This window comes from Pollachius pollachius, assembly GCF_949987615.1.
Source record: "Pollachius pollachius genome assembly, chromosome: 2".
NCBI classification, from domain to species: Eukaryota; Metazoa; Chordata; class Actinopteri; order Gadiformes; family Gadidae; genus Pollachius; species Pollachius pollachius.
This window is the reverse complement of record NC_136935.1, coordinates 20,106,348-20,122,601: the sequence shown is the minus strand read 5'-3', so window position 1 is coordinate 20,122,601 and position 16,254 is coordinate 20,106,348. Positions and strand designations below refer to the sequence as shown.

General features: G+C 41.7%; 1 protein-coding gene across 1 annotated transcript; it reads right to left on the bottom strand.

The window, feature by feature from the left end:
- Positions 1–3,599: 3,599 nt before the first annotated feature.
- On the bottom strand, positions 3,600–15,870 carry LOC307092086 (transmembrane protein 26-like). The gene is made up of 6 exons (XM_079758974.1): positions 15,669–15,870; positions 14,018–14,114; positions 13,370–13,453; positions 8,156–8,376; positions 7,907–7,989; positions 3,600–7,008 (listed from the first exon to the last, which is right to left on the bottom strand). The coding sequence occupies exons 1-6, from the start codon at positions 15,851–15,853 to the stop codon at positions 6,746–6,748; spliced, it is 933 nt and encodes a 310-aa protein (XP_079615100.1). The 5' UTR covers positions 15,854–15,870; the 3' UTR covers positions 3,600–6,745.
- Positions 15,871–16,254: the final 384 nt, after the last annotated feature.

Below are 16,254 nucleotides of genomic sequence, written 5' to 3'. Positions count from 1 at the left end.
TTGGTTGTTTTTATTATTGGATCTTTTGAATAATTATTATCTATTGCATATATAAACACACATATACAGAATCCCATACACAAATATAGACACGTTTTAACAATACTTTGCTACACTTTTCTTTATTTAGTTTAATTGATTTTTGATGTTTTTTCTAAGGGCTTTTTTTACATTGCATAGATTGCACATACTGTACCCCTGACATTTTCAATTTAAACGTTATAAACAGCATCAACAGTGTACATGGGGTGTGTAGTGTTCAAATAACATGATTCTGCTTTGGGAGCATTATTTGATTGAGGAGATTGGTCTATCCATATATTGTCCCACTGAAATCTTCAATAAAGACAATATATAAACAAGCATCAAAATATGCTCCCCATATTCCTACAGTGTACATAGGGTGAGCAGTGGTGTAAATTAACGTGATTCTGCAGTGGGAGCAGAAGGGGGACAGATCAAATACGCTTGTGATGTAAGGTAGCATTTTCTGATAGGGTAGCATGATTTGATAGACTCTGGTATCGAGTCGCAATACATGCATTTCTGCATGAAGATTAGAATCATCAAGTAAGGAAAATACAGTTCCCAAGGTCTAAAAAAATAAACTCATGGCAAAATCAAAGTTTCTCCCAACTCATCATAAGTGAGCTTACGAGTTGGCGCCTCTCTCTACCAGAGCGTCTGAACTCAGTGGACTCTTGGTTATCAGATGCCTTATTTTCTTTGTCTACAACTACAGGTTCGGCTGTGACACGATCTGTGATGTCATGAACAGATGATATACGTGTTATGTCTGGTTCTTTGATATCAATAACAACATAGTCTGGGGCTCTAGAGTGTGAGGTAGAATGTGTAACTGCATTTCCACTCTCTGAGCTATTCAGAGGACATTCTGATTGAAACTCATGTCTTGGGTTATCAGTGTGTAGAGTTTTGAGGCTCAAAAGGAGGAATGTCTGGGTTTAACACCACTGAGGCTGTTTGAGGCTCATTGGGATCACCTCCTGTTAGAAAGAAAGGGCCTCCTCAGATAACCTCTGGCACTTGTGTGCTAAGATAAGAGTTCATTCTCATCACTGTACAACTCATCCTCTTGACAATCATCTCCCTCTGTGTCTTTTGATGCTTGTTTCCTCAGTTACATTTTCCTTGTTTTATCATTGTGTGAATGATTATCCTCTTCTTCTATTAGAGGAAGGAACCCACATGGTAAAAGAAGATCTCGGAGCAATGTGCGCTGTGGTCCTTTTCCTGTATCAGGTGTAGCCCGTGGAATTGGATACCACACACGACACAATGACTTTCGGGGTTTCTTGTAGCATTAATTTATTTTGGAACACAACGATTTTTTGAGTCAGTGTTATATATTCTTTTAACAGATTATTTCTACTGTGCTCAACAGTTGCACTTCAATCTACATCAGCTCGAATAATAAAGAGGAATAAAACAAATAAAAGAAAATGCCTAATAGAAAGATAGTTAAATAACAGCTTAGACTATAGTTCAGAAAATGGTCTGAATTTCAGCAAACTTGAACCCAGGCAAACCCCTCCTGACGTTTCCAGCGGACTTATTTCCTGTTATCGCCACCCAAATGCTCTATACCGCAGCAACCGCCAGCATGTGTCTATAGGCCACTCCGTTAGCCCACAATGGAGACACACCTCGTCTTCTCAGCAAATACCAACACTGTCCGAGCGCTAACAACCGGAAGAAAAGACCAGGATGCACCGGCCGCAGCATTATATAGTCGGACTCAATACTGCCACCCTGCGACCAGACGGCCACACTTCCCGTTGTCAACCAACCGCAATCCCATTCCCAAGTACTACAGTACATCCTATATGACTGTACCACCCGGTTACACAGGTTTAACCAAATAGACAGGGCTCTCTCCAATCCGTTTGGCAATAACATGGATATTCTGTTCCCACCTGTCTGCGAGTTTGTTTCCCTCTTATGTTCACAAAGAGCTCTGCTGCTCTACTTTCCTGTCAAAACAAGCTTTGATCTTCTCACCCATTTTCTGGGAGTTTTTTGTAGCTAGTGAGTAGCTTTCTTGCAGGCGTTGACAAAGGCCTTTAACATACTCTGAGTGGGTCTTGTGGTTTCCCATATCAGGGTGGATTCCAAGGACTAGATCAATTGGCAGTCTGGGCTGCCTCCCAAACATTAACTCATAAGGCGAGAAACCTGGCAGCCCATGTTGTTCATATGGTTCAAGCACAAAAGCTGTATTCTGACATTCTCAGTCTGACATCACACATGATGACACAGCACTTTTGTTTTGTACGTGAGGGGATTGTTATCGGTAAGTTCAGTAAAATTTGTCCCTTAAAGTAGTTATTAATATTCTCACCAACAGCCCACTATACAGCTTAGAACTCAAGTTTGTGAGTGGGGTAGTTTTGTTCGCTCTTAGAAAGACCTTGACTAGCATAAGCCACAGCTCTGAGCTTCCCCTCTTGCTCTTGGTAGAGGGCTGCCCCTAGACCTTCTCGCAGCATCGGTATGCAAGACATACGGTAGTTGTGCGTCTGCAAAAGCAAGGATGGGTGCAGAGGTCAATTTGTTGATTAGAGTTCTAAATGCATTTTCACACTCAGGAGTCCACTACTCTCCGAGGAGTGCGTTTGGACTCACATGATGTTTGGAGTAGTCTCTCTTGTACACTTTGCCTCTTTTCTTTGGTGCACAGTAGCCTGTTGTCAGGCTGTTGAGGGGTTTGGCTATTTTGGAGTAACCCTTGGCAAAACGTCGATAGTATCCAGCAAAGCCTAGAAAACATTTCAACTCCTTGTCAGGGTCAGTATGGACTCCCTGAGCATCGACTACATGACCCAGCTCCTTCACAGAAGTCTTAAAGAAGTGACACCGTTCTGGATACAGCTTTTAGCCATAGTCTTTGAGGCGATTCAGTACCTTCATGAGCCGTACTTCATGTTCTTCCAATGTGTCTGAGAACACTATCAAATTGTCTAGAAACACGAGCACCTCATTAAGGTGGAGGTCACCGACACACTTCTCCATAAGGAGTTGGAAGGTGCTTGGAGCATTTACAACACAATACAATACAACTTTTATTTTATTTCCAGACCTCAAGGTCATAACACTACCTGTAAAATAATACACCAATGTCTCATTTGTGTGTATTGCAGCCGATATTGTGTTTATCATCAATAAATGCAGTACACAAATAAATTGACCTCACTAGTTGATAACGCCCGGCAAGGACCCTACCCCTTTCTTCAGAGGGTAGGGAGAGCGCCAGATCTACTTCCTGAGGCAGAGGTCTTATGAGGTAGAGGGACAGCCCTAGAGATGAATGACATGTGGCAACTTGGAAATATTGTCAACATTGTATCGTAACTTACAAATAATTAGTGAAACAGCACAACCCATGTTCTGGTAGATGTACTTGTTTTAAAGTTTGGATGCATTAAAGGCTGTTTTTTTGCGTAGTTCCTCCAGTGGTATGATTAATTAAACAAACATGACTAACCTGATGAATGAAATCATACTATTCTTTTTTTATCAACTTTTTATTGAGAAAGACACATAAGAAAAGGATAATATATAACATTTCTTTTGTCTTTTACAAAATCCTATAATTAGAATATATGTGCCTAAAAATCAGGTGTTCACATTTCAGATTAATTATTAATTGTGATTAACAATATAAGTAGTGTTTAATAACTAGTAATATTATTGTTTAGAAGCAGAATACTTTGCATTAAATATTATTAAACATTTATTGACCTTGACAGTCCCAGACCTGAGAAACTGTTAAATGTATTTATGTCAATATTACTTTATTGAAATAATACAATTTATTTTACTCTCTCTCACTCACACGCACGCACGCACGCACGCACGCACGCACGCACGCACGCACGCACGCACGCACACACACACACACACACACACACACACACACACACACACAAACACACACATATTCATCTACATTTCTGTAAATGTGGCAGTGTTAGCCAGCAGCAGCCAAGATGTCAATAAAACACATAACCATACAACCATTCATACAAACTACCATTGGTTAGACAGGACTGCTACAAGAATACATAGCAACAGACAAACATGCCCTCGGCTTAAATACTATCAAAGGTATAAAGCCAAAAAAAGTGTAAAGTCACCGCACACTGGTAAGCTGATTTATTTATGTAAACAACGTGTTTCGCTGCTGCTTCATCAGGTTCAGTCTACTGTTTTTTTTGCTTAAAGTCCATAAAATGGACGGCAATGGATGGATGGATGGTGGGAGGTGCAATTTCTAATCTCCACTGGCAATTGGTTCCATAGTTTAGAGGCTCTGACAGAGAAACATAATTGACCAAAGGAGCTGGACCTAAGAGGAACTACACAGTCCCCTCTTAGAGCAGACCTTGTGGTTCTGCTGTTGGATTTTTTTCTGCTGTATAAAAATGTAGAGTGGTGGGGGAGCCTTGCCATTGATAATCTTAAAAATCAGGCATGTGTCAGTTTGTTTTAAAATATTTCCCCAGCTGAACAAGTTATATTTGTCAATGATGTAACCAGTGGTCGAGTTGTAAAAAAAAGCCAGGGGGGATGGTGGATTTGCGTTGCTCACGGGTTGGAATGAAAGGGAGAAAAGGGGACAGAGTTGCCTGCGGAAGCGATGTCTGAGATGCAGAGACAGCTTCACGCTACCAGTGTCTTGTCTCGTACGGTGTGGAATGAGAGCTCGGGAAGGGACTATTGCGCAAGGAAGCAGGTGCGCAGCAAGCGTGCCTGTGTGCTTGCGCAATAGCATACTGCCCGAGAATGCAGTATCGCTGTCAAATCCGTCCCTGGGAAAAGTAACGTTGCGCCGAATTGAAAAAGGAAACCGCTATAATGAAATAGCCGTAATATTTCCACATTAACTTATAAAATAACAGGGGATGGGAAGGGGAGATGGCTGTTTCAGAAGGGGGATGATTTTGATCATTTTAATTCCAAAGGGGGATGCCATCCCCCCTCATCCCCCCTCAACTCGAGTGCTGGATGTAAAAGTGTTGGTAAAGCTTGGGTTTTCTGTCCAAAACTTTAAGCGCTTGTTTGTGAAGTGATAAAATAGGCCTTCATGTTGTGTTATTCACCTGAGTCCAGGTCATGTTAAGTGGGGAATGATCATAGCATTCATACAGAGCTCCCTTATTTGCATGACCTTTCTCACTTGGTTTTTGAAGGACAGAGCCGTGTCAAGGATAATACTTAGATATTAAAAATGTGTAACTGTTTGATCAACATTGGGTTCACAGTGAGAAATAGCAACTGTGTGAGTCAGCAAGCCATTTATGTACATGTACCATTATATCACTGAGTTTGGCAGCATCTTTGGCTTTGCTTTTTGTTTTTTTATGAACATTAATAACTGTATCATCAGACTACATCTGAAATTCACATCCAGTGCATACTAATGGCAGGTTATTTATGTAAAGTCTGAACAGAATAGGGCCCAGGATAGATACCTGGGGTACGCCCAGTTCATTCCTCAGGGGGGGTGATGTCTCACCACTATGCCTTACACACTGGACTCTATGTGACATATATGATCTCATCCAGTTAATTACACTGGTTGAGAAATAAAATGAGACATTTTGTGAATGAGAATTTTTTGATTGACAGTGTTGAAAGCTTTTTTGAGTTCTAAGAAAATTGCTCCAACTATACCTTTGTCAATTTTTGATTTGATGTTTTCCACAAAAAAACAATTAGCTGTCTCAGTGGAGTGATTGGCTCTAAGGCCGAATTGCATGGGGTGTAGTGTAAAAGGACTACTATTAAGTTGCTCAGTCAATTGCTCAGCCACACATTTTTCAGAGATCTTACACATGACATTTCAAATTCTAATCAGCCTATAGTTATTCATATCAGTAGTGTCCCCTGATTTATAGACTGCCACAACAGTGGCTGACTTCCAGTCCTTTGGGAACTTTCCCTCCCTAAAAGAGGTGTTAATAATTTTAGTTACTGGCCCTGTGAAAGAGGCAGCATGTTTCTTTAAAAACATAGAATCCAGTCCAAATATGTATTTTGATTTGGAATTGTTAATAAAAAAATTATAGACTTAACTTTGGATTCAGAAATCTCTGTCAGAGCGAAGACTGGCTGTGTAATATCAATTGGTGATGAGTATAGTGGACCACTTTGGGGACTATGCAAAGAATTGAAAAAATGCCTCTTTTCTTTGGTGCACAGTAGCCTGTTGTCAGGCAGTTGAGGGGTTTGGCTATTTTGGAGTAACCCTTGACAAAACGTTGATAGTATCCAGCAAAGCCTAGAAAACATTTCAACTCCTTCCTTGTTGAAGGGCGGGGCCAATGCTATTTCTGTTGGTCCTTTTTACAGGGTTTTTATTGTCTTTGATCTCCAGCTGCTTTGTTACTTTAATAGGCGCGTTCAGAATGAGGGAATTCTTGGAAAGCGGATCAGTGTTTTGGCTACGCCCACTCACTTAGTTCCCCTCTGCGTCCTTTCTCATACAGGAATTTCAAAACAGAACGCAACAAAGCGGTAACAGAAAGTGTTGTGGTGTAAAGGAATTTACATCAGCGAAATACAACACAACGTCTTAGACAAGGGCTGTTGGTGGCGGTGGTCATGGTAAACAAAGTCTGCCTTTCCCTTTCAGTAGTGTAACCTATTCACTTGAGTTTGAATGTGTGTGATTGTGATTGTGTTTGTTTGTGCGCGTGTGTGTGATGGTGTATGTGTGTCTTCATATACCATTATCTGACCTGGAGTCCTGGCAGATGACCACCAGCCTGTACACGTTCAGGGCGAGCATCAGCAGGTTCTTAATGGCAAAGAAGACCAGCATCTGGTTGAAGACTTTGAAATGTATGAGGACAATGAGCCTGACCACTAGGAAAGGCCCGTCGTGGATGAACAGGGCCTGAACAATAGTCCACAGGTCTGTGCTGTGTCTGGTCAGTAGCGAGATGCTACGGTCACCCTCGTTTTCCGGCTTTTTGTTGACCACTATGGGGAAACCACACACAGAAGAGAGGCTCGGGATCAGTCTTTGATTAATCCCCCGACGAGGGTGGCTGATTGCAAGGCTAACAATGCTGCATCCTTTAACGGATACAGCTCTCCACAAATATCCTGAATGTGCCAAATATAATAACCTTTCTAACATCCTGTTATATATTTGCCAAACTGTTTTTGTCTTTTTTCTAATGACAACTTCAACCTCAGTGGTAAACAGTGATGGAGTGATGGTTGAACCGTTACTGTTGGGGTTAGACTCTTTGGCAGGGTCACTGTCACAACAGTGACCCTGCCAAAGAGTCTAAATCGGTAACAAAAACAAACTCACTTAATAATACAAGCTTCTAGACTACTCAAAGCCCCCCTTACATATATGTCCCCTTGCCAAGAAAAATAAACAAGCTTAGCTAGGTTCAGGGAGAACAAACATGAATACAAATGGATAATTCAGTAAATATAAAGGCACTTAATATCCACTAAACAGTTTGACTTTGCAAAGTAAAAACTGATAGTTTAAATCGTCCCAGAACGGGAGAGGCTATTTACCCAAACATCATCGTTGCTTCGGTAGAGTTAATGGTGCAGAAGAACTACATGTTTATAATTAAACATACATGACACAACAAAGAAAAGTGAATGCAGACTTTACGGTCGTCCTTCCTGCTTTGTGTCGACCCCGGTCGCTACAGGAAGCAGCACACTGAAGGGCTGGGTCCAGTCTTTATTTAATTCCCCAGATCGGATTGATGAGGTTGTGCCAAGATGTGCACGCATTTACATTCTTTGTTCATGTGTTTAATTGTATATATATGCTCCTTGTACACCATCAGTTTAGAACTTTGCTGAAGTACAAAGCAGCAACCCCCCCACACACACATACACTGACCGGATAGATGTAGTGGGAATTGCAACATGCTCCAGGTCCAGACTGCCAGGGTAATGTAGATCAGCTGAAAGCTGTCTTTGGAACTGGAATAGAGGAACAAAAAAATGAAAAGTAAGATTCAGCATTATAGTGTCTGTGTGGTCAGACATGTGGCTCAGAGTTCTAATGAATTGGGTGATTGAGACATCTTTGTGTGTGTGTTTGTGTGTGTGCGTCACATGTGTGCGTGGGAGGGATATGAGTGCTTACCCAAGTGATGGTGTCTCACTGGTGAATTCCAGAATGTCTGCCGCAGTCCCAACGAATAAGAGGAGAAGCTGAGACAGCTCGTCCCTGGTGACTCCGCCCCCTATGGGGAGGAGCCACTTGCCCACGATCAGCAGGACGAGTTGGGTCATGTGGAGACCCAGGATCCACTCTTTGGAGCATACTGCCGAGATAAACTGGTCCAGACGTGCATTGAAGTAATCCTTGAAGGATTTATTTAGAAATGTGAAACTTTAAACAAATAATATAAAACAGACGTCCCACTTTTGTAATTTAGAAGATTCGGTGGATAGTTGGATCAAATTTGTGTCAATATAATCAAAGAAAACCTCTTGAATATCAAATTAATTAATATCATTAATCATAGAAACTTGGTTCTTTTTTATAATATATCCATTTTGTTCACAGTTCTCTCTGCTCATTTGTCAGGGATCCGATTTTTGCCCTAGCTGTCGTCTTTGCGCCTGCTAATGAGCTTTTTAGTGTCATCTCAGTGCCGTGGATGTTTTTCAATGAAACAAATCCTTAACAGCGGAACTATGCCATCAATAACCACGAGCTAAGTTTGCTATCTTTGCTAGCTTTTGCTCTCTCAAATTCTTATTTGTTTGATAGTTAAGAAGTTTGGGGGGTTTGTCCATGTAACAGAGGTGTGCTCCGTTACCAATGCGATGTGGTTAATTCTGTATCGCTACAACCCTCATTGTAGCGGAGGGTAGACACAGCTATGGGTCTTTAGTGGGAGCTTTTCAAAGGTGTTTCTGTGAGTGGAGAGGGAGCGCTGTGTGAGGTTGAGGAGGGACTGTGCTGCAGTGCGACAGGTGGAGGTGTTCATCTGCCAGGAGCCGAGACAGTGGATGTGGCAGAGGGGGCACAGCAGCAGGACAGGACAGGAAAGGACAGGACAGGACAGGACAGGACAGGACAGGACAGGACAGGACAGGACAGGACAGGACAGGACAGACGGGTGTTGATGGCACAGCAATGACCACCCTGGGAAGAGGTGGCCGTGTTGTCCATGAAGACCATGGGGCTGTGGTCCAAGTTTGGGGCTCTACGTCTGCATGAGCGTGTGAGGCAGCGGGCATGAAAGGGCCCCCAAGGGCCGGCTTAAGTCCATGCATGGAGCAGCAGGGTCAGGGCACTTTTGAGTCACAAAGACACACTGCCATCTCCGCCAGAGCTTTTACTGGGCTCAGTTCAGGAGAAACGTTGAGGACTTTTGCTACCACTGTTACCCCTGTACGTCAAGCAAGGGCCCACCTTGCTTGCTCCACTCCAACAGTTTCCAGTGGGGGTACCAATGGAAAGAGTGAGGCTGGATGTAGTGGATCAGTTGCTTCACTCAGGGGTAACCTCCATCCCTCTCCGCCATAGACAATTTAAGGAAGTGGCCAGAGGCATTCTCCCTCCCAGACCAGGAGGCAGAGACGATGGTGAATGCCCTGGTGAATGCCCCCGATAGTGAATCCACCTGAGATTGGGAAGAGAGCTCCGCACCCGGGCAGAGTACGGAGAACGCCAGGAGGCTTCAGGACCGCCTCAGTGTGCCGCTGTGAGGCCATTTTCTAGCTGCAGAGCTAGTCTGGGTCCACAGCCCCCAGTGGAAGAAGGGCCAGTTTCCTAAGCTTGACAGCCAGTGGGTGGTTCACTGCAGAGTACTGGAGAAGGTGGGTGAGGTTGTTTACAGAGTGCAGCGGGTTCCTTCCCCAGGGGAGGAAGGTAAATAGAGACCAACTAGCTCCTTACAGAGGGGGCTCTGTAACACTGTTATTGCCTCCCACTGCTTATCCCCTCACGTCCTGCTCAGCCCCCTGAGGCAATGCAGGATACCCTGGTGACGGTGTTTCCGGTCCCCTCTTTATCTTCCCCCCCATCTTGTGGTTGAATCCCCTGTAGCTGTTCCCTTGTCCCCAGGCCCGTGAAGGCAGAGGTGGTTTCCAGATCACTCCTGAGACTTTGTTTGGTCACTCGGTTCAAGGATCTTTCTTGTGGGGGGGTAGTGTAGCGACCCTGAAACTACTGGAGTTCTGGGTTACCGGGGTATTCCTGATAGTTATTCAATTACTCTCTGCCAACCACAGGAATGCATTGAATGTTGGTCATTGTGCCTTCTAGTACTTTAGAAGGCAAAACAGTTGTTGGCAACTGTTTTGACTGTTGTGTTTTTGATCTCTTCTGAGTGTGAGCCTCGATGGAAGTTGTCACAGTTGATTAACTGTTATTTATAATATTATTATTATTGTTGCATTCAAGAAGTCCACGATCGCATTCCCTGTAATAGAAAGGCGATATTTAGTGGTGCTCACACCATGCGATGAAAAGTGATAGATACATAGATATAGATGAAGATAAACATATACATATGCTTGTACATATACATCAATTGAGCGGTATGGATATATATATAGAGATGAATCTATACAGAGATATGTAGAATTAGTATATGCTACGTGTAAACCTCCTAAGACGGCGCAATTTGATTGGTTCACTATCTCGGGATATTGGGCAATATCCCATGATTGAGATCTCAAACTCTGGATATTGTTTTCATCGCAAAATGACCCACTTTCGGTCGTCTCGACACGCTAATATAAACAAATAAACTGCTAATAAAAACAAACAAATCCCAGCAAAAAGTGTTATCTTTTTTATTTTTGGAGTGTTCACGTGTAGTATATACTAAAACAATTATTCACCTCAGGCTCCGTGAATAGTATTCACTATTCACTTCACTTCACTTGAATAATTGTTAAATATAGATATAATTTTTTTTTCTGTGTATACATATATATAGAGGGATTATTTGTTTATCAACACGGCAGATGCGTGCGCAGAAAAATGGCAAAAAGAAAATTTGTTTGACCGGTTGCCATGGTTATCTCTGTGTGGTTAATTTAGTGTAGACCGTCGCGATTCCCATTGAAACGAATGGCGCAGTGAATTATTCTTCAAAACGAGAGCTTGTAAATTGTGAAAAATGAATTAAACTGTAATCAGACAAGGCGGTTATATGCTATAGACCCTAGAATATCTGTGGTATAAAGGCTGGGACGAATTTCGAATTATAAATATGTACACTTTATGTTGAAAGTATAGACCGTCGCGATTCCCATTGAAACAAATGGCGTGGTGATTATTCTTCAAAACGAGAGCTGGTAAATTATGAAAAATGAATTAAACTGTTATCATAAAACGTGGTTATATGCTATAGACCCTATAGTATCTGTGGTATAAAGGCTGGGACAAATTTCGAATTATAAATATGTACACTTTATGTTGAAAGTATAGAACGTCGCGATTCCCATTGAAACGAATGGCGCAGTGATTATTCTTCAAAACGAGAGCTTGTAAATTGTGAAAAATGAATTCAACTGTAATCAGTAGGGGTGCAATGGATCACAAAACTCACGGTTCGGATCGTGTCACGGTTTTTGAGTCACGGGTCGGATCATTTTTGGATCAACAACAATAAAAAAGATAACAAGACAAATGTGACTTTAAATAATTCTTCAAATGTGTAAAAACTAAATAAAGTGAAAAATTAGGTAATAATCCTATTTCCTTTAAACATAGTCAATATTTAAAAGAATTGCAACCTAAGGCATTATTCCTTCTTCTTTTTAACATCGATAGTAAATAATCCTGAATTAAATTCAGGATGTCTGCACTGCCTGGGGAGAGTTTACACTCTCCCCAGGCAATGCAGACATCCTCATCTTTTTTTTCATCAAGTATGGTAGCGAAATACAGTTTCTGTCGTATTTTATTTGGCATTTTGTAAATCCGTTGATTTCTGTTGGAAGACTCATTGCTCATTGCAAGGGGGGTTGGTTGTAGTCTTTTCGCTCGGTTCTCGCCCTACTGTTGATACGGAGAACCAAGCGAAAGACTACAACCAAACATAAACATTTCCGCTTCCGGTTTCTGTTTCAATGGGATTTACGGAACGCCAAATAAAACATGACAGAAACTGTATTTCGCTACGCTACTTGATGATGTTGTAAATACCGGAATAGTCCTTTAAACATGCGATGATCACGTGAACGCACAATTTTTTATCAGCCGATCCGCGGATCACTTGCGTCCCGAACCGTGGGGGTTGATCCGTACGGATCACGGGTAACCCGTGAACCGTTGCACCACTAGTAATCAGACAATGCGGTTATATGCTATAGACCCTAGAGTATCTGTGGTATAAAGGCTGGAACAAATTTCGAATTATAAATATGTACAATCCATAATGTTAGCTCTCTGGTTTATAGCTCAGCGGACTAGAATATTTCCCGTTGCCAAGTCGTAGCTACGGTCCGTCCTATTTATGTGAAAAACTTTATATTTGGATTGTAAAACGCATGAAAATATAAATGAATAATCTTCATTTCTTTTCCTTGGCAAGTGACCATGGTATAAGCGGGATAATGCCCTTCGAGGTGTCAAAACCATGTTTGATCGATTGTCATTAAAGGGGACTACTTTTTAAGGGAGATGAACTTAAACAGAGTATACATATATACTCTTTTTGCCAACGACATGCGCGCAGAGCGGGAAGTGGCGTAGAGTGACGTAGACTAATAATCCCTCTATATATATTTCTTTCTTTTTTTTGAGGTTTATAGACCTCTGGGTATACAATATTAATATAAGTTTTAATCAATTGTTTACCTTCTTGCCTCCAACTCCTAAGGTGTTAGGGGGGGAAAGACTTCCCGGGGTCCGTGCACCGTTTAATGTACCGGGAGGGAAATATCAGAAGGGACCAGAGGAGTGTGAGTTGAAAAATAGATATAGTCTATGCAATGGAAAAAAATTGGTTTCTTTATTTAATCCAATCAGACTCGTTTAAACCAGCCATCATCCACACATACTCCAAAAAATAAGTTTGTTCAATTATATATATGTAAATATAAGTCAAATTATGTGAATGAATGAAGTTTGTTTAGTTAATTTACAGATCCAATGGTTAAGTCAAGGTATTTTCCTGTGTGCCACTAGGCTAGCGGGAACTTGCAGCGATTGATTTACTGTTATGAATCCAGCAGAATGTAAATCTGCTGGATTCTTCTACCCAGATGACTCACTGCCAGGCCAACTGCCAGGCCATGAGGCCAAAACTGACATACAAATATCCTATTGAAGTCAGTGACTTCTACATTGCATTTACTGGACCTGAACACTTCAACCGCTTTAACTTACATTTAGGGAGGTGGTATTTTGCGATGTTACGTTCTGACCATTGAAAGAATCTTTGAAAGCCTCCCATGAGTCAAGACGGTTGCACTATGAAGATGAAAAGAAATATGTGAATGCATGACATTCATACAACACTCTTCGCAGCACTTATTAAAAGTCAAAATGCATTCCATTTACAGGCTCACATGCTGTGAGCAATTGGTATCCATAGCTTATTACAGAAGGTAACTGGTGGCTATAAGCTTATTACAGACATTGAGTGGTAGCTATTAGCTTATTACATACAGTGAGTGGTTGATATTAGCTTATTACAGACAGTGAGTGGTGGATATTAGCTTATTTCAGAGAGTGAGTGGTGGATATTAGCTTATTACAGACAGTGAGTGGTGGATATTAGCTTATTACAGCCAGTGAGTGGTGGATATTAGCTTATTACAGACAGTGAGTGGTGGATATTAGCTAATTACAGATAGCTGACAGAATTAACCACATTAATTGCTGTGTTGATTCAACGGTCGTATCACTATCATGCGTTCTATTATTAATGTTCTTCTTAGTATTTATCCACAAAAATCAACTCTAAAATGAATGCTCCTACTGACAGTCATGGTTCATGGGATTTTGGTTTGCTAGTTTCTCTGCGGGGATCACCTTTGGCTCATTGGACATGTTCTGCTGGTGATGGAGCTCCAGGATCCAGATGGAGGGAATGATGCTGATGAGGAACAGAAGAATGGCTGGAGAATACCTGGAGAACATCCAACACAAAGTTTAGCAAGGCTACGAGCTGGTAATAAGGGAAGATAAGGCTTCTTTTAAATGGTGAATGGATTGCATTTATATATCGCTTCTTATAGACCCACTGTACAATATTGCCTAACATTCACTAATTCCGCCACACATGCACACCCCAACAGCGGAATCGACTATGCAAGGCAACAGCCAGCTCGTCGGTAGCAGTTAGGGTTAGGTGTCTTGCTCAGGGCCAGCTTGACACTCAGCTAGGAGGAGCCAGGGATTGAACTAGAAACCCAGCTTCCAGATCCGGTTCCGTTTTTAAATTGTTAAAATATAACATATAGCCTGTAGTTATGTAAAAAGAAATAAAATTGAATGAATTAAATGAATGAATGAAAACTCCACCTTACATTTCTGACCTCCTAACAACATACGCTCCCCCGAGAGCACTGAGGTCCATGACCAATTACTACTCACCATCCCTCCGTCAAGACTTAAGAGCAGGGGTGATCGGGCTTTTGCAGTCATTTGCCCCAAACTGTGGAACTAACTCCCTCTTCATGTCAGGCTAGCCCCTTCAGTGTCCGTCTACAAATAAAAACTATACTAATTTCCTAAAACAAATTTCTATTCTCTTGCATTTAACTCCATAGACGTTTTATTATTGTTTAGTGTGTCCTTTTTCGTGCTTTTAATTGTTTTGTTTTTTTGTTTGTTTTTTAAATACATGGCTGAATTGCACTTTGCACTGATGTGGTCTTTAAAGGGCTCTTAAATAACTATAATAAATGTGAAACTTGAAATACACTTTCAGCTGTGTTTATTAGCTATCCAGTCCCCAGGTTTGCAGGTTGTTCAATATTTTGTTCTAAAGACTATCCGAGCCTCTGTCTCCCTTTCTATGAACTTCAACCGTTCGAAACAAGAAGTGTGCAGCTTCCTTTTTTCTTCAACTAATGTAAAGGACCGGGGCGATTCTAGGACCAGACCTTAGGGGTGCTCAGCCCCTAGTCACAGTGTTACATGCATACAGGGCCTTGAAGGAGTGTTCAATCCCCCGGCAAAATTACAAATTTCACTAGAGAACAATGAATACATTAATATAGTTCTATATATGATATTTTATTATTTTTTGTTATTTTAGTTATTTATATTATTTACAACAATAATACTTTGAACAAATTGCTTATACATTTTTACAGTCCACCATATCCTCAAGCAATGAGAGAGGGATCCTACAATACAGAGACAGTCAAATCAGGCCCTCCCTCCAATCTGTTCATCTTGAAAAGCAGCAACAAGTAAGATATAACAGACTAAAAACAAGTTAAGTGACTGCTATTAAAACAGAGTGCATGAGTCACATTTTCTGAATGCTGTATAAGTATGGCCTATATGGCATTAGAGCAATAAAGAAGCAATCACTTGAGAGATAACCCTCCAGGAAGGGAGGGTAACGGATTATCTAGGGAGGGGGACATCCAGCTAGTTGGACCGGCTACAACAAAGGACATTTGTAAAAATAAAATAAGTAAAAGAAAATCAATTTAATTGCAACTCTTACCATTTATAATCTTTTCCCCTTCGCCTTGTCATGGTGACCACCATCTCGGCGACTTGAGGTAGGAAGAGGAGCGTCAGAAGCCAGTAGTAAGGGTTTTTCATGACCCATGCCACTCTACAGACTCCTACCAGCGATACAAGAATAAAACACGCTCTGGTGAACACAGCAGATATCAACGTCCACATGATGGATCCAACACGATAGCGTGTGCACGGAGCAATGTGGTCTCTCTTCCCGTTGGTGCACTTTAATACATTTGAACATTGTCCCCAAAGTTTAAGCCCCGCCCATAGAGGGTGTGTGTGTGTGTGTGGGGGGGGGGGGGGGGGGGGGGGGGGGGAGGGGGGGGGTAATCCGAAAGAGCGCATGAAATAGCCACCCATGAATACCTTGCTGTGTGTGCAGACCGTGTCAAGTCTGTGATGATGTACACCCCAAGGAACCTGAAGCGACTGTCCCTTTCCAGAACGTTTTCATTGATGCGTATGGGTGCAACATAGCGCTGCATATGAGCATCTCCAGTCAATTTGAACAGTAGCTTCCCACCTGGATTGCAAGTTCCTCAAAATCTCATTTTTAGGAGGGG

What these genes read in the sequence shown, in the direction of transcription:
- LOC307092086 (XM_079758974.1), bottom strand. Translation starts at nt 15,853, where the DNA reads ATGTGGACGTTGATATCTGCTGTGTTCACCAGAGCGTGTTTTATTCTT. An exon ending in ACATGTCCAATGAGCCAAAG is followed by an intron (nt 13,454 to 14,017) that starts GTGATCCCCGCA and finishes TCATCTTCATAG; the next exon opens with TGCAACCGTCTTGACTCATG. An exon ending in AAAATACCACCTCCCTAAAT is followed by an intron (nt 8,377 to 13,369) that starts GTAAGTTAAAGC and finishes AAATCCTTCAAG; the next exon opens with GATTACTTCAATGCACGTCT.